This window comes from Malaya genurostris, chromosome 3 (genome assembly GCF_030247185.1).
Source record: "Malaya genurostris strain Urasoe2022 chromosome 3, Malgen_1.1, whole genome shotgun sequence".
Lineage (NCBI taxonomy): Eukaryota > Metazoa > Arthropoda > Insecta > Diptera > Culicidae > Malaya > Malaya genurostris.
In genome coordinates this window covers 120564952-120589855 of record NC_080572.1, presented here as the reverse complement: position 1 = coordinate 120589855, position 24904 = coordinate 120564952, and the positions used below count along the sequence as shown (strand labels likewise).

Sequence of the window (24904 nt, the reverse complement as noted above, 5' to 3'; positions counted from 1 at the left end):
CTGTTTTTGAATGAAATTCAGCTTTTTTGACACCAGCCGAGAAGCGACGCGTTTCAAACCCAAAACATCAGTTAAAATGTGTTCGACTGATCCATAAGAGATGCCCAACAACAAGCAATCTCTCTAATCGGTACAGAACGATCTTGAAACACGATTTGCTTCGCCGATTCAAAGTTTTCTTCAGTAACAGATGTTGTTGGGCGGCCAGGGATCTCATCATGATCCAAGCTTGTACGGCCCCCTTTGAAACGTTCATACCACTCGTATGCTTGTGTTGTTCCTAGACACGATTCACCAAAGGCCTTTTCTAACATTTTCAATGTTTCGGAACACTTAAATCCATTTGCAACACAAAATTTGATGCACGCACGTTGTTCTAAATCTTCATCCATTATAAAAATCGGCACACGAAAATTTTTCAACTTCTTTGTATAGACGCCAAACCAAAACTAATCGTACGATATGCATCAAAATTTGACAGAATGTGTATAAAAGTGTTGCCAACGTTGAGAGAATAATAGTTTACCGATTGGACAAGCACGGGAATTTTAAAATGAAAATTCAGTTTCTTTTTTGATCATAAGGTGCAGTCACGAAAAGAGTTCAACTTCATTTCATTGTATTTTGGTAATTTTCTGTATTAACATAAGGTAGTGAACTTGAGTTGACAGATCCGATCTCCATTACAATTAATATTCTATATAATTTGGACTACCACTGTGTCAAACGGATCGTAGAGAAGTGTTAATTACCCAAATGAATTGTGCGAGTGCTAGTGTAAGTTTTAAAACCAAACAAAAAAAAAGAAATACTATTTTCTCCGACAAAAATAGAATACATACACACAGTCACACACATACTTGAGAATTTTAGTAAATTGACTCTCAAACATCAGATTTGCTTTTTTTGTAGTATCACCTCTTTCTGGTGACGGTATAACGGTTAGCAGAAGTTGTTTTATTCGCTATTCGCTGCAATTGCATGATGTTTGATTTTATTTCTTCTTTGTACTTGTACTTTGGTCTTTTTTTCCCTCGGGTAACATTTTAAGGGAGAGACTGTAATCTCGTTTTGTGACGGGTTGGGAAAGCAAATCGCTAGGAGCTGCGGATGAGTGATCATAAATAGATGGATCAAGTTGGCGATGAGGCAGAATTTGGACAGGATAGTAAATTGTCAAAAATGATAGCCGAAGAGATAAAAATATATGGCGTAGTTAACGGGAACGTAGGATTTAATGAGCCTCCAAGGATGTTATTCCACTGCGAAACAAATGAATGAGCACAATAATGTTTTACTGTTGCTGACAGTGTAGAATGATGCAGTAGGACGATGATGAGGATAGAATGTTGAAGTAATACATAAAAGTTCGTTAGATGCTAGTGGTGGCAGGATAAAGGATGAAGCACTCAAACTTAAGAGTTTTTACTTTTTTGTGTTTTTGTTTTTGCAACATAACATCGAATATAAGAATTAAGAAAACTCTCAATTTCAAGTGCACTATTAAGCATGACTGGGAATTAACTGCTTTGTACTAATTGCAGGTTCGTTCAAAGGTGGTATTCTGTTGACTGTAGTACACGCTCACAATTATGCACGATAATAGTAAGTACAACTCAAAATACTTGAAACTAGTTCTGAAAAGTTGAATAGAGAAGCTGAGAGGAGCGTAAATAAATTAGGAAAACTTAGGAGATCTGAAACATATATTCCATCTAATAGCTAGAAGGTTGATTACTGTATGACTTAATACAATAAACATGTGTGTACTGTAAGCGGTTCGTTAATACTGTTATGTAATAGTTTCTGTTATCATTACGAAACGAGATTAAAGTTATTAGGCTAATCTTTACTGATTCATTCAAGAAAGGTTTTTGGTGGTAAATTGGGGAAATGATCAAAGATATTATCTGCTATTCTATGTTGATTATTATGTTTAATTTTGTTGATGATTAGATCGAAAAGGAGATGACGAAAAATGAGCGAAACAGAAACAGTGGAAAATGAAATGGGACAGTGATAAGAGACTAGAGCGGCCTCGAAAGAGTAAGATGATGTGGCCATGTTGTAAAAATAATAATTACCTCTCGCACTGCCGGAGAGTCCACGACGCTATTATCCATAATGAAACCATGAATACTAGTAGGACCGTTCCCGGGCATATTGTCATTAGTGTTTTCAGCACAAATCTGAAATGAACGGCCGGACAAAGCCGAAAGCGGAAAATATAGATAGGATCAACAAAAAATTGTTATGCTGGTAAGTGCTATGCGGTTTTTATGGCTCAATTTGTTCACGGATATGGAATTATGATGATAATGTCGTCCTTCTAATCTCTACTATAAATGGTGCGATCCGCAAGAAGGATATTTTCTCGAGGAAACGCGAGGTTAACAATGCTTACCGTGTGTTAAAATTGATACGATTCAGTGCACCTATACTACGTGATGAGGCATCGGTAAATAGTTTCGAATGTAGCAGCATCACACGGCATATCAGGTACAAACGAAGGAACATTGGCAAAGATAATGCGACATCGTACGGGACGAGTTCCGTTCCCATGGCTTTATTCTTATTCGCTAGCTTAGTTGTCCATAGAAAATAATATTGACCTGGAATGGGATGCACCGCACAGATAAGTAATTCTAAAGCTATTTGGCTCATTCGCTGCCAGGTCATTGCTATCCGCCAGTCATCCGCGCAGTTATCTATCATAAAAAGCTGAAAAGAAAACAGAAGGAATTGAGATTTATGTTCAATTGGAGCAGCACGCTGGAAATGGCGATTATGAAGAAACATATTTTCAGTGAGTCATTCTTTATAACATGGGAAAATACGCAAATCGAACGATAATAATTTAGTGCACAAATTCAAAGGAAATTTTAGTCAACCCAATGAGTTAATTGTTTTTACCTAATGACCGAGCGTTTCAACCACATTCAGATAGAATTGGTGTCTATCACAGTGGTTTTGGTATTTATTAGGGAGGAACTATGCATTGTAAAACAAAATATTTGCATTTTTGTGAAATTTTAAACTAAAAACTTCAAAATTTATTTATTATAAAACAGACAAATTTTTTGATAAAAGATATATGTTTATAAATTGCTGAAATTGTTTTTTTTCGTATAATTTTCGACCCGAAAAGTACGCCAATTTTAAATAGTATAATACAAATTATGTTGAATGCTACCGTTCACAAGGTACAGTGATTTTTCACTGCTTTGATTTTTCAGTTGTAGGATGTTTCTGAGTTTATTCAAATAAGAACTTTACCAAGGGTTCCTGTGAATAATGTGGGAATATTTTTCTTCAAGAGTCTCTGTAAACGGGAATTAGTTCGTCGTCGAAACTTATTGTTTTGCTGTAACATCGCGTTCCAAAAAACCGTTGCTTTTTTATCAATTGCAAGTTAGTTAAGTAAACATTCGAAATTATTGTCAAGTAAAGTGGATTTACGTAGCTTACGTTGGTGTAAATAATTCAAAAGCAAGGTAATTAGTGTAAAAGACAACGGACGTCCCGGGTAACTCAATACATTTGAAGATTTATTTATTTATTTATATATTTATTTTCATTGTTATGTCAATCGGATATAAAGATATAAATGGACAAGATGGGAAAAAGCCCATTTGAGTAGCCAATCAAATGGGCGCAATAATTATCATCTTTTGAAACAAAATATAAATAGTAATAGTTGCAATGCGAGAATAAAAATAATGATAAATCACATCAAAACAAAGATTGTAAAATATATAGTCAAAGTACAACAGATCTTTTAATTTTCCCAACAAAGCTATTCTCCAAACTCGAAATGATGCCGAATTGCAAAGATTGTTGGACGAAGACAATGCCCGAATCAAAAAACAAATGACGGAGAGGTTACACGTTAGTCGCCAAGTCATTTATTATCGTCTCTACGTTATGGGAAAGCTTCAGAAGGTAGGAAAATGAGATCCGCATGAGCTGAATGATAGACAGTCGGTAAAGCGAGATTTCGCTCACTTGACATGAAGCAAAGGTTTTTCTGCACCGGATCGGGATGGGAGATGAGAAAGGGATGCTGTACATCTAGTGGCATCGAAAAGGTGCCTTGTACTATGAGTTTCTCAAACCAGGTGAAACTGTAAATACCGACAGCAAATGATGAAATTGTATTGCTCGAAAAACGACCAGAATGCACCACAAGATTCGAGACAGGTTTTTGTAGCAAGAAAACGCCACCGCACATACAGCGAAAATGGTCGGAATAATCATCATTTCTGAACTCAGATGGGAGTTTTTGCCAGGGAGCGGGTCATTTCGCCGAAAGCCGTTTCACCGAAAGTTTTTTCACCGAAAGGATCATTTCGCCGAAAGGAACATTTCACTGAAAGGTTAATTTGGAACGTATATTATTATTTTTTGTGTTTTTATGTGGCGCAGCCACATAACTAAAGCTAAGATGGCTCGGCGGCATAAAGCCGACGAGGCGACGCCAGCTGAGTTGTAGGTCAACAAAACGGGCCTTAACGCTATCATCTCACATTCGTCTTTATTTTAAATCATTTTCAATTACGATTCTACATGGAATGAAAAGTCCCGGACCTAACAAAAAAAAACTCGATTTCTTACCGTGAAAACTTTTTTATTTTTCAGTATAATCTCCATCTAGAGCGATACACTTGACCCATTGGTCCTCCAACATTTGGATGCACTTTAAACAAAAAGATTCGTCAAAGCCTTCAAAATAGGCTTCCGTTTCTGCAATGACCTCAGCATTCGACGAAAATTTCTTTTCCTGGACCCTCGGCGAAGGACCTTGCATGGTTAAAACCGTGTATAAATAAACACGGAAGCTCGTCTGACACGATCAGCAGTTATTCAAACACTAGTGGATAGATTGTCATGAAGTTTAGTATAACACGAACACGAAAAGTTTGGTGGAGCTGAAATCAAAATTTTGTTCCACCCTAATAGACACCCTGCGAACGACCATAATTAGGTTAAAGCTGGGTCTAAGTAAACGATGTAAAAATATTATGATATTTTTCCAGATTTTTCAAAGGTCCAGAACATTGGAAAAATATTTTCTTTAAAAATCTTATCTAACCCAAAAGTTAGTGCAGAGTTTTAAATTTATGAATATCAGTATTTCCGGGACCGAATGTCGGATCGAGATGAAAATCAATAAAATTCTATGGGACGATAAGACCTTTCATTTGAATCTAAGTTTGAGAAAAAACGGTTCAGCCATCTCCAAGAAATGTAAGTGCACATTTTTGTTAAACAGACACATACAGACAGTTCATCGAGCTGAATCAAATGGCATATAAAAAGTTGGTTTCATCGTGAAAAGGCAAAACAACTGTGAATTATAAGATTAATTACTGAGCGTGAAATCATAATGCGCGATCGTCTCGATCATCAAGCCGTAACAAGTTTATAACAAAAAAACTGTTTTCGTAGCAAGTGCTGGTATAACTCAGGTCTCATTAGTACTTGAAATTTCAAAATTTTTTATCAAGTATCGAAAAGAGAAATCGTTTAAAGGCGGTATGTAGATCGGGATGGATGATGAATTATAAGAAATATATGATTTGGTTATAAGACAGTTTCGGGTGACCAACTCTACAAGGTCCTTTTTGGGCAAAATATTGAAGATGCCGATAAGTTGATTTTTACAAGAAAATTCAGTGAAAAAGCAATGGTTTGGCAAGAAATTTGTAGGTGTGGAATGCTTTTGAATCCATTTGTAACTACAAATCGAATTCGTTTTCAAGGAGCTGAATCCATCAAACTGTCTCCAGGACTGAGTTTTTGGGCCCAGAAAAAGGCATATTGGAGGAAACATGTAAAGGCAGTGAATTCGACAGTCTGTGCTGATGCTGATGGGCAGCGTAATATCAAAAGTCCGCTTCTTGGCATACAAAATAAAATAATCTCGGAAATGTCACGTCGAACTATAGTAGAGTATAATAAAGAACAAATCAATGAAACTACAATAGACTATGGAAATAACAATCAATGAATTCAATGAATAACATTCAAATGTGGTTACTATTCATGGAATATAAAAATACTATTCGTCTATTCAAACCACTGTTGACCAGAACCGCTTTTACACAGAGGCAGTGGGGACTCACGATCTTAGGGGGCCCTCGACTTGACCTACCAAATAAAAAAGCAAAGCAAAGTCCTGGCATTACATTCCTTTTGTGAAATTTGGCCTTTCTGTTTCAACAGACTTCGCAGCCGATTCTTAGTGTACAGAATCATTTCATGTCTAGTACTATGGATTCTACTGACACTAAGAATCCTTCCAGGTCCAAATAAAAGGTAGGTTAATAATAATAATAATAATAATAATAATAATAATAATAATAATAATAATAATAATAATAATAATAATAATAATAATAATAATAATAATAATAATAATAATAATAATAATAATAATAATAATAATAATAATAATAATAATAATAATAATAATAATAATAATAATAATAATAATAATAATAATAATAATAATAATAATAATAATTATTATTATTATTATAATTATGATTGTGCGTAAGAAAGCACCATGCTTGTATAAAATATTTTTGAAACGAAAACAGTTTTCATACTATTTATACAATAGCTTTAAGTTTATTGTATCATCTGTGATATGATAAACTTGTATTCAAATATGTTTATTTGTTGAAGAATAGTATGGATTTATTTAAGTCAGAAGTGACAAAAAAAATTATTTCACAATAATTTCTAGGTATGGTTTTTTAATGTTTTTTTCGGCTAGTCATTTTAATGATTAAATAGAACCAAATTATTAACATTCGAACAAAAAATTAGAATGGTTTTTTTATGGGCGAATTTATGAATTCTGATCTGAAAAGGTGGTGGAAAGCTGACTTCGTCCGCGTCCCTTGTCTCCATTTTTTTTCGTCAGCAATGTTATCGTTTATCATCAGTTCATAATAATAGAATAATTAGTACACATACTTCATCTGTTAAATGGAGCGTTCCTACAACTTCAGTATGTCATTACATTGAATCAATTATTTTGTCTAAGTATACACTGCCCATACTTACATATCAGTCCCATATGGAAAATCGGCATGTCGAGAAAAAGACGATTAAAATTTTATTTCCGATTTTTTTGATTTATTGTGCTACCTAATGCTAACTCATGGTAGTATTACTTGAAATATTGGTAATACACCTTTATTATTCCAATATTTCAACAAGACAAATTATTGAAATTTTCACTTAATGGGACTGATATGCGAGTACTTTGCATATGGGACAGACATGAGTTGATATTTTTTTCACATTTTACTGAACAAACCCTCAACTTTTATTGCAATTTCAGAGAGTATATTGAGGATAGATTTCATTCCTCAAGCTGACTCAAAATTGGCGAAAATCGATATAGGACTGATATGCGAGTATGGGCAGTACAGTTTTTTTTTTTTTTTTCAATAGTATAATATATATTTTCAGGCACACTGCTTAAGCTCTAAGATGTCAAGGGTATTTCCTAATCTTAATTAACGACTAACGTAAAACTAGAATAGTATCATTAGATTATGTCGTCTAGAATTTTTGAAAAAAGCTTTTAGCTGGTATTCGGCAGGTGTCGGTGAATTGAATATTGCATGAATTCCAAATGGTGCTATATATGGCCGCTTCCTTTCGGTTCGTGTGGGTCCGCGGGAAACACCCCCAGGCTACGAAGGCCCGGCGGGTGGCCCGCATGCTGGTCATCGTCTGGAGCGTAGGACCGTAGGCGGTGATGGTGATGTTACGAAGAGATGAGAAAATAAAAAAAGTAAATATTGTGAAAACCGAGGTAAATAGGGGGTATGGAAACAAAATGTCTGAAAACTACAGAGATCTAATTAGTTGCCATCGAGATGGTGAAGAGACATGGAAGGGGGGAACGAAAAGTTAGTGACAAAAAAAGATCTTGTTAGTTCCAATGAAGATGGTGGACAGGGACGGTGATCGAGAGAATCGAGCGGATGTTAGTGTCGAACCTGTAGGTGGAGATTATACTTTCTGAGCGAGGTATAACAGATTACACTTGGATATTAATGTGTTTGAGGTACTGGTATATAAGAAGCATATAAGAGATATCCCGACTAGCCAACACATCTCGGACCGGAACTTCAGGTGGTCTACCTCGGGCCCTTAGGGAGTCCTTTAATAAAGACCTGGCGTCACGATACTCCGTACACGTCCATACGACATGCTCGATGTCCTGATAACCGTCACCACAAGCGCAGAGACCGCTCTCCACGACTCCAATACGCCGGAGGTGCGCGTTGAAGGTGTAATGGTTTGACATGAGCCGAGACATCACACGAATGAAGTCACGACTCACGTTCATCCCCCTGAACCAAGGTTTCGTCGATACCCTAGGGATAATGGAATGCAGCCATCGTCCCAGTTCGCCATTGCTCCATGAAGTTTGCCAACTTTCGAGAGTTTTCTGACGAGAGATACTGAAAAATTCATTGAAGCAGATTGGTCTTTCATAAATATCACCTTCTAATGCGCCCACCTTAGCCAATGAGTCTGCCTTTTCATTGCCCGGAATGGAACAATGCGAAGGGACCCAGACTAACGATATTAAATAAGACCGTTCAGATAAAGTTCTCAAATGTTCCCGTATTTTCCCCAGGAAATATGGGGGATACTTTCCTGACTTCATTGCCCGGAGAGCTTCTATTGAGCTTAGACTGTCCGTGACAATGAAGTAATGGTCTTTGGGCAAGGTTTCAATGATCTCGAGGGTGTACTGAATAGCAGCTAATTCTGCGACGTAGACTGAAGCCGGATCACTGAGTTTGTACGAAGCGGTGATGTTCTGATTGAAGATTCCGAAGCCTGTGGACCTGTTGATGTTTGATCCGTCAGTGTAAAACATCTTTTCACAGTTGACTGTTCTAAATTTATTATAAAAAATATTTGGGGCCACTTGAGGGCGCACGTGGTCCGGAATTTCACGAATTTCTTCTCTCATGGATGTGTCGAAAAACACAGTAGAATTAGTAGTATCCAAGAAATGAGCACGGTTGGAAACAAACGAAGAAGGATTAATATTCTGAGCCATGTAATCAAAATACAAGGACATAAAACGGGTCTGAGAATTGAGTTCGACAAGCCTTTCGAAGTTTTCAATCACCATCGGATTTAAGATATCGCATCGGATTAGCAATCGATATGAGAGATCCCAGAATCGGTTTTTCAACGGTAAGACGCCCGCGAGCACTTCGAGACTCATCGTATGAGTCGACTGCATGCAACCTAAGGCAATACGCAAACAACGATACTGAATTCTTTCCAGTTTAATGAAATGGGTGTTCGCGGCAGATCGGAAGCAGAAGCATCCATATTCCATTACGGACAATATCGTTGTTTGGTACAGCCTGATCAGGTCTCCTGGGTTTGCACCCCACCAAGTTCCGGTTATTGTGCGAAGAAAATTGATTCTCTGCTGGCATTTTTGTTTCAGATATCTAATGTGACATCCCCAAGTGCCTTTGGAGTCGAACCAGACCCCGAGATATTTAAATGTGAAGACCTGAGCTATGGTTCCACCCCCTAGTTGAAGCTGTAGTTGTGCTGGTTCTCGCTTTCTTGAAAATACGACCAGCTCAGTTTTCTCCGTAGAGAACTCGATACCCATTTGAAGAGCCCATGTCGAAAAGTTGTCGAGGGTATCTTGTAATGGTCCTTGGAGATCGGCAGCTTTGGGTCCTATAATGGACACAACGCTGTCGTCGGCAAGTTGTCTTAGCGTGCAAGATGTGTTGATACATTCATCAATGTTGTTTACGTAAAAGTTGTATAAAAGGGGGCTTAAGCATGAGCCCTGAGGAAGACCCATGTAACTGAATCGTATTGTCGACAAATCACCATGTGCAAAATACATGTGTTTCTCGGACAATAGATTATGTAAAAAGGTATTCAAAACCGGCGAAAGACCATGCTGGTGCAGCTTCTTAGATAGGATATTTATAGAAACTGAATCAAAAGCCCCCTTGATATCTAGAAATACTGATGCCATTTGTTCTTTACGAGCAAATGCCATTTGAATTTCGGTTGAGAGCAACGCAAGACAATCGTTCGTTCCTTTACCCCTGCGGAAGCCGAATTGTGTATCTGAAAGTAAACCATTAGTCTCGACCCAATTGTCTAGACGGAAGAGAATCATTTTTTCGAACAACTTCCGGATACAGGAAAGCATAGCAATCGGCCGATACGAATTGTGATCGGAGGCTGGTTTCCCAGGTTTTTGAATGGCGATAACTCTCACTTGTCTCCAGTCGTGTGGAACAATATTACCCTCGAGGAACTTGTTAAACAAATTCAGCAAGCGCCTTTTGGCAGAGTCAGGAAGCTTTTTCAACAAGTTGAATTTAATTCTGTCTAACCCCGGGGCCTTATTGTTACACGACAAGAGCGCAAGTGAGAACTCTACCATCGAAAACGGTGTTTCGTTTGTATTCGAAGTCGCGGCGCGGGATATCTTCTGTTCCGGAACAGAATCAGGACATACTTTTTTAGCGAAATCGAATATCCAGCGGTTAGAATATTCCTCGCTTTCGTTCGTTGTGTTTTGGTTGCGCATTCGTCGGGCTGTGTTCCAAAGAGTGCTCATCGATGTTTCTTTTGTTAATCCGTCAACAAACCGTCGCCAGTAACCTAGTTTCTTTGCTTTAACTAAGTTCTTCATTTGCTTATCTAGCGCTGCGTAATTTCTATAATTATCAGGTGTTCCATATTTTCTGAACTTTTTGAATGCTAAAGATCTTTCCGCGTTCAGTGATGAGCACTCTTTGTCCCACCACGGGTTGGGAGGACGAATGTTAGTATTCGCGCCGGGTATACGTTTCGTCTGAGCTTGAATCGCAGTGTCGAGAATCAAGCCAGCCATAAACGTATACTCTTCCTCCGGAGGAAGTTCTTGTGTTGTTTCTAGTTTCTCAGATATCGATATTGCGTAGCATTTCCAATCAATATTTCGTGTGAGGTCATACAAAACATTGATTGTTTCCGATGGTCTTAATCCGCTGGCGATTGAAATTACGATAGGCAGATGATCGCTACCGTGGGGATCAGGGATTACCTTCCACGTGCAATCCAACCGTAGCGATGTCGAGCAGAGGGATAAGTCCAGCGCACTTGGTCTTGCTGGTGGTGCGGGAATTCGTGTTATTTCTCCCGTATTCAAGATTGTCATATTGAAGTTGTCGCAAATATCATGGATCATAGCTGATCTGTTATCATCATGAAGACAACCCCATCCCGCACCGTGAGAGTTAAAGTCTCCTAAAACTAACGTCGGTGCGGGAAGAAGTTGCATGATACTGCTGAGCCAGTGGTATCCAACTGAGGCTCTAGGGGGAATATAGATGGAAGCAATACAAAGGTCCTTGCCTTTAATTGTGACATGACATGCGACAACTTCAATACCTGATATCGGGTTAATTCGAAAGAAGGAATAGCACTTTTTGATCCCCAAAAGTACTCCTCCGTAGGGATTATCTCGATCCAGGCGAATAATGTTAAAATCGTGGAAGTTTAGTGATACATCAGAAGTTAACCAAGTTTCGCACAATGCAAATGCGTCACATTTCAGATTATTTACTAAGTATTTAAAAGGATCTATTTTCGGGATGATACTTTTACAGTTCCACTGTAAAACAGTGATCGAATCCTTGACCTCGTTCGAAAAATTAGCCATCGAAGGAAACGATTGCTGAGAGGAGGGGCCATTTTGCAGTCAGCTGCATCAAAAACATTTTAACTTTTGGCAGGAAAGTCATCAAAATACCTTTTAGGGGGTCAGAAATGTTGAAGACGGAAAATATAAAGTCCACAATGTCACTGAATTTTACAAGTCCAGCACTTGATGTGTTTTCTGGTTCCTTGGGGACTTTCGGGGTTTTGGGTGTCCCCGGAAGTGTTGGATATTCTTTCTCCGATTTCAAGTCTCCGGAACTAGGAGCTTTTGGCTTCTTCTTTTCGTTTTTTTTACCAACACTTCCTTCTGCTGTTACTTTTGGAGGGCCTTCAAGAGATATCTTCGAACCCTTTCTAGGGAGTTTAGGAGATGATATATTTTTCCTCTTCCTAAAACTACGAGGGACAGTTGAAGATGTACCTTCTTGAGGATCGTCAGAGTCGCAATCGTCCGCAGACAAACAGGTGTAGGGGTTCTGTTCAGGTGGTGTGGCGATTTTCAGCATTTCTGCGAACGAGCGGTTTGATCGTTGCTTGAGAGATCGTTTCAAATGATCTCCACGCAATTTATACGCAGAACATGCTGTGAGGTCATGCGGGGCCGCCCCACAGTAAAGACACTTTTCAATGTCTCTGTCGCAAACGCCATCCGCATGACTCTCTCCACACTTCGAGCAGCGGGGCCGATTTCCACAATGGGAAGCTGTGTGTCCTAGTTGTTGACAACTAGTGCAATTCATTACCCGTGGTACGAAAAGTCGTACAGGTAGACGAACCCTGGCCAGGAGAACGAATTTCGGCAAAGCCGAGCCGGAGAAGGTCACCCGATACGAGTCCGAGTGGGGATAAGACTTTGTCCCATCCGCGGCGATCGATACTGAATGCAAACGTTTGCAGTCCAGTATCTTGACATTCTTAAGCAAGGGATCTTTAAAACATCCGACCCCATGTTTGAGAATGTTCTCGCATGTCAGACTTGGATCCGTGATCACTCCGTCTATCTCGACTTCGCGAGCTGGTATATAAACGCGGTAGTCCCGCGTAAAGTGATCGTTTCGAGCGATCTCATTAGCATGTTTCAGACTGGTCAACGAGACCCTGAGCTTATCGGGACGAATTTTTGAAATAAATTTCAATGTTGTATATTTCGACTCCAAGTCTTTAGATATTTTCAAAATATTAAGCGGTTTATTCTTCTCTTTGGTCCGAAAATAAACCACATAAAGGCCGGCCGAGGGTGAAGGCTCTTCGGGATACTGTTTAACCCGGTGAGTCTTACTATTTGGGGCAGATTTAAAATCTGTTTCCATTTTATCTTCGGGGGGCAGGGGAGAATTTAATGGACTTGCCATAGCGCGGTTGAGGTTCCGCGCAAATTATAGGGGGAGTCAAAATATAAGACGATAAAGGGACACGAAGGGAAAAAATATTATACTTAGCTAATGATCCGTAGCAACTCGGCCGCTGAGGCCAAGCGTTAGTTACAACGACCTCCGAGAATAAATATGCACACAGCACCGGTTCACGGCACCACACTAAACGTCGGTTCACTGTTCTTATTGTTTTAACACAATAGCACCCGGCACTGTCTAACGGTATTTATTGTTTATACTGTATTGATCTACTGCACAAGCTCACGAACAAAAGATCTGATATTAAATGACCTTGAAACGGATTAGAATGGATTAACGCACAGCTGCTCTAATGCAAACTACCATCCGATCGATACGACGGTCACGAAAGGAATGGGCAGTACAGTAGCAATCAAATAATTAGGAAAGTTTTCATTCGTTCTGCGATACATACTAAATCGCGCGCCATTATTGAAATTTATAATAACAAATATCCTGCTCCCGTGACACTTGTAAAGTGCGCAGTAGTATATACGGCCTCTAGTAACAACAAGTGTTGGATTAACATCCCATCTTTAGTCGATCTACATTCGGGCCTGGCCGGCACTGATACTGATCATTGAATTTTGGGGTTACCAGAAGATTAAATGGTGATTTACCTGTCCCAGGTCTGATCATATTGAAATCCCCTGTAAAATTTGATCTAATCCTGATAAGTAAAAAGTAGCACTCGTACGTCAAGCTCAAGCTCAAGCTCAAGCTCAAGCTCAAGCTCAAGCTCAAGCTCAAGCTCAAGCTCAAGCTCAAGCTCAAGCTCAAGCTCAAGCTCAAGCTCAAGCTCAAGCTCAAGCTCAAGCTCAAGCTCAAGCTCAAGCTCAAGCTCAAGCTCAAGCTCAAGCTCAAGCTCAAGCTCAAGCTCAAGCTCAAGCTCAAGCTCAAGCTCAAGCTCAAGCTCAAGCTCAAGCTCAAGCTCAAGCTCAAGCTCAAGCTCAAGCTCAAGCTCAAGCTCAAGCTCAAGCTCAAGCTCAAGCTCAAGCTCAAGCTCAAGCTCAAGCTCAAGCTCAAGCTCAAGCTCAAGCTCAAGCTCAAGCTCAAGCTCAAGCTCAAGCTCAAGCTCAAGCTCAAGCTCAAGCTCAAGCTCAAGCTCAAGCTCAAGCTCAAGCTCAAGCTCAAGCTCAAGCTCAAGCTCAAGCTCAAGCTCAAGCTCAAGCTCAAGCTCAAGCTCAAGCTCAAGCTCAAGCTCAAGCTCAAGCTCAAGCTCAAGCTCAAGCTCAAGCTCAAGCTCAAGCTCAAGCTCAAGCTCAAGCTCAAGCTCAAGCTCAAGCTCAAGCTCAAGCTCAAGCTCAAGCTCAAGCTCAAGCTCAAGCTCAAGCTCAAGCTCAAGCTCAAGCTCAAGCTCAAGCTCAAGCTCAAGCTCAAGCTCAAGCTCAAGCTCAAGCTCAAGCTCAAGCTCAAGCTCAAGCTCAAGCTCAAGCTCAAGCTCAAGCTCAAGCTCAAGCTCAAGCTCAAGCTCAAGCTCAAGCTCAAGCTCAAGCTCAAGCTCAAGCTCAAGCTCAAGCTCAAGCTCAAGCTCAAGCTCAAGCTCAAGCTCAAGCTCAAGCTCAAGCTCAAGCTCAAGCTCAAGCTCAAGCTCAAGCTCAAGCTCAAGCTCAAGCTCAAGCTCAAGCTCAAGCTCAAGCTCAAGCTCAAGCTCAAGCTCAAGCTCAAGCTCAAGCTCAAGCTCAAGCTCAAGCTCAAGCTCAAGCTCAAGCTCAAGCTCAAGCTCAAGCTCAAGCTCAAGCTCAAGCTCAAGCTCAAGCTCAAGCTCAAGCTCAAGCTCAAGCTCAAGCTCAAGCTCAAGCTCAAGCTCAAGCTCAAGCTCAAGCTCAAGCTCAAGCTCAAGCTCAAGCTCAAGCTCAAGCTCAAGCTCAAGCTCAAGCTCAAGCTCAAGCTCAAGCTCAAGCTCAAGCTCAAGCTCAAGCTCAAGCTCAAGCTCAAGCTCAAGCTTAAGCTCAAGCTCAAGCTCAAGCTCAAACCAATCTGAAAAAAAACGAAGATGTCTTTTTTAAAGAATAAGAACACAACTGTTTTTTTTACGGTGTATGCTTTCTTCATGTAGTCCCAGCAATTATCTACACGCTCATTGAACATAACTCATTATTTGAGCGGCGATTACCAATATTCGTGAACTAAAATTTTATGTTCAAATTTTAGGATGGGTTTGAGTAGAATTTACTCAAGCCATTCGCTCTCCGCATTTAATCATACATTAAATGAACCAAAAATTATTTTACAAAAATTTGGCTTCTAAGATATTAGACCAACAATTATTATAATTTATCAATCGAAAAAGTTTTCTAGCGAACAGTCAGTTTTTGCATTATATTGACAAAAACTTATAATGATTACAAGCCTTATCAGAGTTACTTTAGATATCCTCTTGATGAAATTGTTTATGTTATTTATCCTTATATCTCTAAAATAAAATATCTTCCAAGTGACTGTCATAATTACCTGAACTTCCAAGGCGTGGTAGGCTACAATAAGCCCGAGTAAAATCACAGTCGATACGGATATTAACGTTTTTAAAGCAGTTGAATAAAAAGATGCCTGTGTGTAGGAGAGAAAAAAAGATTACGATAAGTTAATTGCATTGAATCAATGGTTGATGGTCAGTTAAATATGAGACCGTTATGAGCATTATGATAATGTTTCACCTTTTTTTTATTACCAACATCATCGACATAGCCTTCACCATCGGTAACAATACGATTGCATCGTTTCCCACCGATTTAGAAGAAATCCACAGCTAAGCAGCGGGTTGAGAGGATAGGTATAATTTGATATTCTTTATTGTTTGGCATAAAAAGCAATCTAATTCGGGAATTAATTCATAGCGAAAGATTATCAATCTATTATCGGTTGTGGAACTTGCCATTACTATCATTTAGAACTTTAAGAACAGAATCTATCTGTTGGGTATTCTGATACCGCATTAATCCTCTAGGTAAAGGGTGATTTTTTAAGAGCTTGAGAACTTTTTTAAACAATAAAACGCATAAAATTTGCAAAATCTCATCGGTTCTTTATTTTAAACGTTAGATTGGTACATGACATTTACTTTTTGAAGATAATTTCATTTAAATGTTGACCGCGGCTGCGTCTTAGGTGGTCCATTCGGAAAGTCCAATTTTGGGCAACTTTTTCGAGCATTTCGGCCGGAATCGCCCGAATTTCTTCGGAAATGTTGTCTTCCAAAGATGGAATAGTTACTGGCTTATTTCTGTAGACTTTAGACTTGACGTAGCCCCACAAAAAATAGTCTAAAGGCGTCAAATCGCATGATCTTGGTGGCCAACTTACCGGTCCATTTCTTGAGATGAATTGTTCTCCGAAGTTTTCCCTCAAAATGGCCATAGAATCGCGAGCTGTGTGGCATGTAGCGCCATCTTGTTGAAACCACATGTCAACCAAGTTCAGTTCTTCCATTTTTGGCAACAAAAAGTTTGTTAGCATCGAACGATAGCGATCGCCATTCACTGTAACGTTGCGTCCAACAGCATCTTTGAAAAAATACGGTCCAATGATTCCACCAGCGTACAAACCACACCAAACAGTGCATTTTTCGGGATGCATGGGCAGTTCTTGAACGGCTTCTGGTTGCTCTTCACTCCAAATGCGGCAATTTTGCTTATTTACGTAGCCATTCAACCAGAAATGAGCCTCATCGCTGAACAAAATTTGTCGATAAAAAAGCGGATTTTCCGAATGGACCACCTAAGACGCAGCCGCGGTCAACATTTAAATGAAATTATCTTCAAAAAGTAAATGTCATGTACCAATCTAACGTTTAAAATAAAGAACCGATGAGATTTTGCAAATTTTATGCGTTTTATTGTTTAAAAAAGTTCTCAAGCTCTTAAAAAATCACCCTTTAGAACCGACAACAATAACAATATAGTTAAAACCAATGAACATTTAATGCTTTTCAAGCACAACTGGGCCAACAAAAATTAGTGCTTTTTCATTTAAACACCCGGGATTTTACTACATTTGGGCCAAGCTGAAGAGTCAGTTTCCCAGAGGCAGTCATTAACAGGTCATTTCGTTCCACAGCTGATTTCTCGTCTCGCTGACTCAGCATCCTCCGTGGTTTGTCGTTACTGCCGATGCTTTCTAGAGCTAAACCAATATAGTTAATGACAAATAAGTCATGCCTCACTGCTGTGGCATCCAGAAGCTTTTGAAGATTGCTCACTTAGGCATTGCTGTCGTCTGCTCTGCTTACATTGGTGCGAGAGCACCGTGCGTAAATTGGTCTAATGAATATAATTATGAAGAGAATGGAAAGTTTACGGTAGACTAATTAGTTGTTCGATCTTTCTGATAATTTGTTGTTGAGGCGTTATGTTTGCATTAATTTGAAAATATTAAATTAATGAAAGAAGAGCTGGCAATAATGTATGCCATCAAGTTAACGTTAGAAAGACTTCTCTGAAGGCAAGTTCAATGTCAACAAATCTCTGTTCAGAACATTAAAAATCAGTGAACAGAAATTCTAATTGAAAAGTTATTATTATTTTTAATATCATCTATTTTACCCCGGCTTTAACCTTTTGGTCGTTCGCCGGGGGATTGAACAGTTAGTTCAAGTAGCACTTCAACTTGAACCGATAGACAGACGCGAAGCTTAAAGTCTACTTAAGCACAAACTTTATATTGCATGGAAGCGAACTTGTAACGAGTAGAACACCACTTATTCTGAATATCAATTGTCAAATAATTGAATAGAAAAATAATTTTAAAATATAATCGTGTCTCCACCAACCATCTTATGGTTGGTGGAGCCGCATAGTGTTTCATTAATGTTAATTTATAGAATAAACTAGAAAAACGCATTGTGTGAACAATTGGGTGGGTAATGACGGGAAAATAGTTAATAGACATGAATTCGAAGTAAATTTGCATGCTTCCTGATTGGTTGATTGATTGTGTGAATTGCTTTCGTTTATTCGTTTCAAAAATTGTAACGTTGTTTATTTAGTAAAGTACGACTTATTCACGTCAAATACAGTTAAATAAGGCAAAACAGTGTAAAAATTTGTCCCGACCCAAGAACTACATATAAAATCAAAAACAGTTCTTTGAGATCGATTTTTGGTTCTTGAATATCAGATAGTTCTTCAAGATCGCGTTTTAATCCTTAGAAGGACTGATTTGTTGAACTTCTTCCATCCTAGACAATTTTCAAGTGGGATTTCTTTGAATGCGATACTTCGGTTGCAATCAACAAGCCACAATTGCCACAATACTGGAAAGATTCGAGAACATTTTCCTCTGATGAGAAGAACCTGTTGAATAATGCTGGACATAGTTTGAAGTCAATTTGCATGAAAATCAGTTTTTTAGTTGCGCCATGATCACAGAGGCACCAAAGTTTTGCCTTAAGCACGGCTTTTCCTAGTGGTTGACAATACTGCTATTCTATTCTTGTCATTCGAAGTTTTGCTTGCTCAGTTTCAAGTGCCAAGTAGTCTAGCTGATTCATAGTCTTCGCTCTTGGTAGTAAGCAATTTCGATCGAATAGAATTATAAATGGAGTAAAGTGTTAAAAATGAAAACTTAAGGAGGAAACAATTAATTAATGTGTATTCTGGGATTGATATTTCAGCTGTCTGATTAGTCTTTCATCTATTATCTTGAACCAATTCGAATGTTTACATGAACCTCATTTGAAGGCCGCTCTCACACTATTGAAAGAGATATTTTGTTACTTCAAGAGATCAACTGACGGTGGTTAAACTAAGCCTCGATTGAAGATAAACGAGTGATGACTGAATGCGGGCCGTCAGCAAACATTGTGTGTGTCAGAGAGTGAAGTTTACTGCATTAGAGAGATCGTCAATGTGTTCCACATTCAGTTTCAATTGAATTGAATGAAGTACTGCTAGTCACTAATTGTGTGGTACCGCTATCTGGGTTATACTACTTTCTCATATCTATCGGTGTATTGTGGCCGTTTTTCTTGCAATGCTCGGCTCAAACGCATCAATTGTTGTTCCGGTAATTTTTTCATTCAGTTGCGGAAGCTTATAGTACACAACACCCAGCTGGTTCCACCATATACAAAGTCGTCGATCGTCGATGTCGATTTGGTCGGGTTATCCATCCACACCGATCTGATGTTTTGGATTATCATAATGGATTTTCCAATTCTTCATCTTCGAACTTTGATGGCGCTCCGGCTCGGTTTCGTTTTCCAGATCAAACTTCTAAAACGAACGAATCTCGTCCGACATGTTCACTCAGTGAGAGCATGCTTACTATACAGTTCCACCAAAATACGCTGACTTTCGGTGTCTGTTTTCTTCATATTAAAATAACTCCCCGCCAAAACACTTTATTCGTCACATAACTCGAAATTTTCATAGTGAAAAAAGCATTGTCGTTCAATGACTCATACTGATTCTGAAATTTTACTACTGTTGCCTTCCAATGCATATTAGAAAAGGCAAATCAATGGAATAAAAATCAATTTACGCCATCTGTAAGAAAACGGTACGAACTTATTTATACACCTATATATTTGTCCAATTGAACAGCGGGACTGATGCTTATGGGTTGGACTACATCAAAAACGTCGTCCGTGTGCGAGTAAAGTAAGCTAGCGTTATGATTTTTCCTCCTGAAAATTTAATCTTGGGTTCGGGTAGGGTAGGGATATTTTTTTAATTTCGATCAAATACCAAAATAATAGCAAATTTTACCATCATTTCAGGACATGTTATTTCTAGGCTGTCATTGCAATACTTGATATTTTTTTCATTGCAGGAATCAGGAAATAGTGTAATAACTGTATAACATCAATATTAGTTAATACATCTCATTTTATTATCGTTGAAACATTTCCATTGCATTAAGTACAACTAATCTAATAGTTCCATTCAAAAATTGCTCAAAAATTAAAGATAAATGTTTATAATATTCTATTCTTAATGTTGAAATAACAACTCTTCGAGAAATTTGTCTTCTAGAAATATTTTACACTTGGTTTGATATAATAATGACAGAATTTACAACATAGTTGTTAATATCTCATGCGGATTTAGTTATCATTTTTGATATTTTCAAATTTATTTCAATCAGAAAAATGTTAAGCTTGAGTTGTTTGGTTTTAATAATAAAGTTTGCTGTTGGTTTGCAAATCACCCGGGTTTGGTGAAATAGAAATATTTGCGATCAAAAACTGAACACTCTTAGAAATTCAGAAATGTTCGAAAATACGTGTCAAAAATCTACAACTGATGAATAAATGTTGAAGCTTGCCGGCATAAATTCTGTAGTGATTGAGTATCGAAGCTCATACGATAAAAAGCATCAGATAGAACGAAATGTAATTAATATATTGCATGTTTATATCCTCTAACAAACAGAAATTTTATGCCTTGTCTTAAGAACAAATTATTAATTTGTGAACAAATGTTCCGATCAGTCCTACAGCATAAAGCCAACCAAAAGTGTGTCTACTGATAATGGCTATCGATTTGTATTGCTTTGAGTCCAGTTTAGAAAAAATTTCATTTGAATGTAAGCTTGTCAAAATCGGTTCAGCAATATCCGAGAAAACCTGGTAAGATTATTTGACATATAAACACACATACATACATATACACTAATACACACACATATATTGCTCAGCTCGATGAGGTGAGTCGAACGGTATATGACACTTGGCCCTCCGGACCAATTTTTGCTAGTCGATTTTTCAAGAGATTGCATAAGCTTTCTATATGAGATAACCGAAACACGACCTTGAAAATGAATTTTCTCTACCTACTAGTCTGTAATTCCGGAACCGGAAGTTGTATCCGGATGAAATTTGGTAGGATTATATGGGGTTGTAAGACCTTTCATTCGAACCTGCGTGTCGATTGCACGTTTTTAGTTCATTTTGCACATTTTACCACATAATTCCCGAGCCGGAAGTCGGATCCAGATGAAATTCAATAGCAAATTATTAGACTACAAGCCCTTTAATTTAAATCTTAGTTGAAGAAAATCGGTTGAGTTGTATCTGAGAAAATCGAGTGCACTGTTTACTGCCTTTTTGCACATTTTATCCCGTTACTCACGAACCGGAAGCCCGATCCGGATAAAATTCAATAGCACCCTATGGGACCAAGAGATCTTTCAATTGAATCTAAGTTTGTGAAAATCGGTCCAGCCATCTCCAAGAAAATCGAGTGCACATTTTTGTTACATACCCACATACCTACACACACGGACATTTGCTAAGTTCGTCGAGGTGAGTCGAATGGTATATGACATTCGGGCCACGGTAAAAAGTCGGGTTTCACAGTGATTGCATAGTCTTCCTATATGAGAAAGGCAAAAAATCGTAGAATTGCTTATAATTAGGCTGAAAAGTCACCACTTGTGACTGAATACCCTAATCAGAGCTGCAAATTGTGAGTCATGTAAAATGACCTTGACAGACTAACTAAAATCATCGTAAACTGTAATCGGTACGGTCAAAGTCTCTGTCAAATGAGATACTCGATCGTTCTATGGCCAAGTAGAAGTATACTCAGTGAAAGACAGACGACTTTTTTGTTTTCTCTCGCATTCTCCTATTCCCTGTTGAAGTAAAACATTCCATGAGAGTACTAACATAAACATAAATTAATAAAGTTCATTGTTTTTGCAAAAAGTCATCGGACTTCGGAGTTCATTGGTGTAAATGAATTTAATTCAATGTTTCTGCTGCTTGAATAATATTTAGTCACATCGTAACCAAGCAGTGACAGGAGAAATGAAGATAATATCAAGGGTTTCCAACAAGCCGCAAAGGTGTCAAGTAATCCAGGCTTACTCTAATTTTTTGCAAGTAATCCAGCAATCAGTGGATTACATTAAGAATCCAAAAGTAATCATTAGTAATTCAAAGTAATCCAGGTAAGGGGCTGTCCATAAAAGACGTCACGCCGCAAGGGGGAGGGGGGTGTTTCAGAAAACGTGACCCTTTCTGACAGGGGGAAGGGGGTATGGTTGCTGGAATGTGACGTCCAATATTTTCAATGAGCGCATTTTTGAAATACCTATTACTGCTTTGCCCTATTTCCTGAAAAAAATCTCCACAATAAACGTTTGCATTCTATAGAAAAAAGTGTATTTGTTGATGTAAAAGCTTCTTCTTGTTATTTCCGGAATGAATGATGCAGGAAATCATTTCTGTTGTGATCAGCAAAAGTGCACGGAGGGGCGAGTAAATTAGCAAAATTAATAAATTTGCCTAACATGAGTAAAAAATAGATGCCTTCAAACGGTTTAACTTAAGCTATGCACTGACAATTTTAGTCAATGTATATAAGTTTGAGTGCACCAATTGCTTGGAATTATGGATTTTTTAACTTTCGGAAATCTAATGATAGGTAGTAAGTAGATGTGGATTATGAACCACACAAAGAATGAAAGAATTTCAAAAAGTTTGTTTGGTCGGTCGCATCGAAATTTTATGCTTCTTGGTGTATTTAAAATTCATTCAGGCGGAGTAATATTAATAAAACCAGCAAATAACATTAACATACATCCTATGATTATCAATAATTATAATGATAAGAAAAACATGTTCAATCATAAAGATCATGTCATGTCTTATCTTGATCATATATGGTTTTACTCCACCAAAATCAAAGATGATCGAATCATCCAATGATTGAACTTACATGAATCAAGAATCATTTTAGCTCAAAATCACTACCGATTTTGATCGATGTGATTTAAAGATCACTGGTCAACTGATCAGAAGTGAACTTTATTGGGAAATATCACAAGCGATTTTCTTCGACAGTGATCTCGATTTGATGAGGTTTTGATCTTTATTTTCTCAGCCCTGTATGCTACACTAAGGAAATATTATTCCTTAGCTAAAGAAATAATATATCTGTGTACCCCTAGAAGGATTAAAACAGATGATTTAAATTTTTCATCAATTCCAATCAAATACATTTTGTTAAATTTTATAATTAATATTAATAAAATAATTTCGAAGGCTTTGTAGTTTTAGTGATATTTTTTAATCTAATGGCAGCATGTAATAAATCGAATTTCCCCTCATATTTGTATGGTTCGTCATACATATTGAGTATGTATTGAGATGAATTTTATTTATTTTGAATTCGTGACATGTGACATAGGGGAGATGGGGGGTCTTTCCTGCTGTGACAATTTGTGACAAAGGGGGGGTGGAGAGTCAAAAATTGCCAAAAAAAGCGTGACGTGTTTTATGGACAGCCCCTAATCGCTTATTTTTTTCAAATAATCCAAGTAATCAGGAAAAATCTTAAAATAATTCAGTGATCATATAGTAATCCGTTTTGCCTTTCTCTATAGTAAGGTAAAAGAATTGCTGGAAAATCTGAGCTCCGAAGACCCCTAGTGTTATATACCGTTCGGCTCAACTCAAAATTGGTTCTTCGATTTGGTGCATGCTGCTTCTAATATATCTTCGAAGCCCATCAGCACTGAAAATAAACGAGATATTTTAACGATAATAATTTTGCCATCAAGTCTCCTGATTTTAACAAAGTTTATTTCACAGTTACTGTTTCTTTACCGTATTCTTGAGCGCAGTCTCTCAGATCAACATCAAAATCAGCATGAGGGAGAAGATCTTTGATGTCAACAACCATTTCGTCGGTTATATGTTGGAAAACGATGTTTGAGGAGGTTCTGAATTCCAAGATGGAGACTTCCGGATTATTGATATTCCTAGAAAACCTTTACAATATGGGTATTTTCGGAAAGGGTTTGATGGGTAGATGTTGGAAAACGTTGTTCGAGAAAGTTCTGAATTCCAAGATGGCGACTTCCGGTTTATTGATATTCCTCGAAAACCTTTACAATATCTGTCGATATTACTCCAAATGCTTTACATAGGCATTTACATTTTTGAGTCAGTAGTATAATATTTGCGGCAGATCTAAATAATAGCCTGATTTAGTATAAAAAAATACTAAAATACCAGTCACATCAGATTATCAAGACTGTTGAAACTACTGAACAAGTGCCCTAAATAAAGCGAAATTACACATACCTTATGATCAAAAAAGAACCGGAATTTTCATTTTAAAATTCCCGCGCTTGTCCAATCGGTAAACTTTTATTCTCTCAACGATGGCAACACTTTTATACACAATCTGTCAAATTTTGACGCATGTCGTACGATTAGTTTTTGTTTGGCGTTTATACAAAGAAGTTGAAAAATTTTCGTGTGGCGATTTTTATAATGGATGAAAATTTAGAACAGCGAACGTGCATAAAATTTTGTGTTGCAAATGGACTTAAGTGTTCCGAAACGTTGAAAATGTTAGAAAAGGCCTTTGGTGAATCGTGTCTAGGAAAAACACAGGCATACGAGTGGTATAAACGCTTTAAAGGTGGTCGTACAAGCTTGGATCATGATGAGATCCCTGGCCGCCCAACAACATCTGTTACTGAAGAAAACATTGAATCGGCGAAGCAAGAGAGATTGCTGTGTTGTTGGGCATCTCTCATGGATCAGCCGAACACATTTTAACTGATGTTTTGGGTTTGAAACGCGTCGCTTCTCGGCTGGTGCCAAAAAAGCTGAATTTCATTCAAAACCAGCGTCGTGTTGATGTGGCCAAAGAGATGATTTCCAACGCAGATAGTGACCCCACATTCATCGAATGCATCATAACTGGTGATGAGGTGTGGATCTATGAATATGACGTCGAAACCGCACAACAATCGACCGAATGGCGCTTCGAAGGCGAGCCGTTGTTCTAAATTTTCATCCTTTATAAAAATCGCCA

At 38.2% G+C, this 24904-nt stretch overlaps 1 protein-coding gene across 24 annotated transcripts in view; it reads right to left on the bottom strand.

Moving 5' to 3' along the window:
• Positions 1 to 24904, bottom strand: part of LOC131434942 (small conductance calcium-activated potassium channel protein) — an 880455-nt gene that overhangs the window by 125360 nt on the left and 730191 nt on the right. For all 24 annotated transcript variants that reach the window (XM_058602251.1, XM_058602255.1, XM_058602250.1 and 21 more), the window contains 3 exons: positions 15582 to 15677; positions 2405 to 2721; positions 2085 to 2189 (listed from right to left, as the gene is read on the bottom strand). In XM_058602251.1, the coding sequence (XP_058458234.1) occupies positions 2085 to 2189; positions 2405 to 2721; positions 15582 to 15677 (518 nt within the window). The remainder of the gene's footprint in view (positions 1 to 2084; positions 2190 to 2404; positions 2722 to 15581; positions 15678 to 24904) is intronic.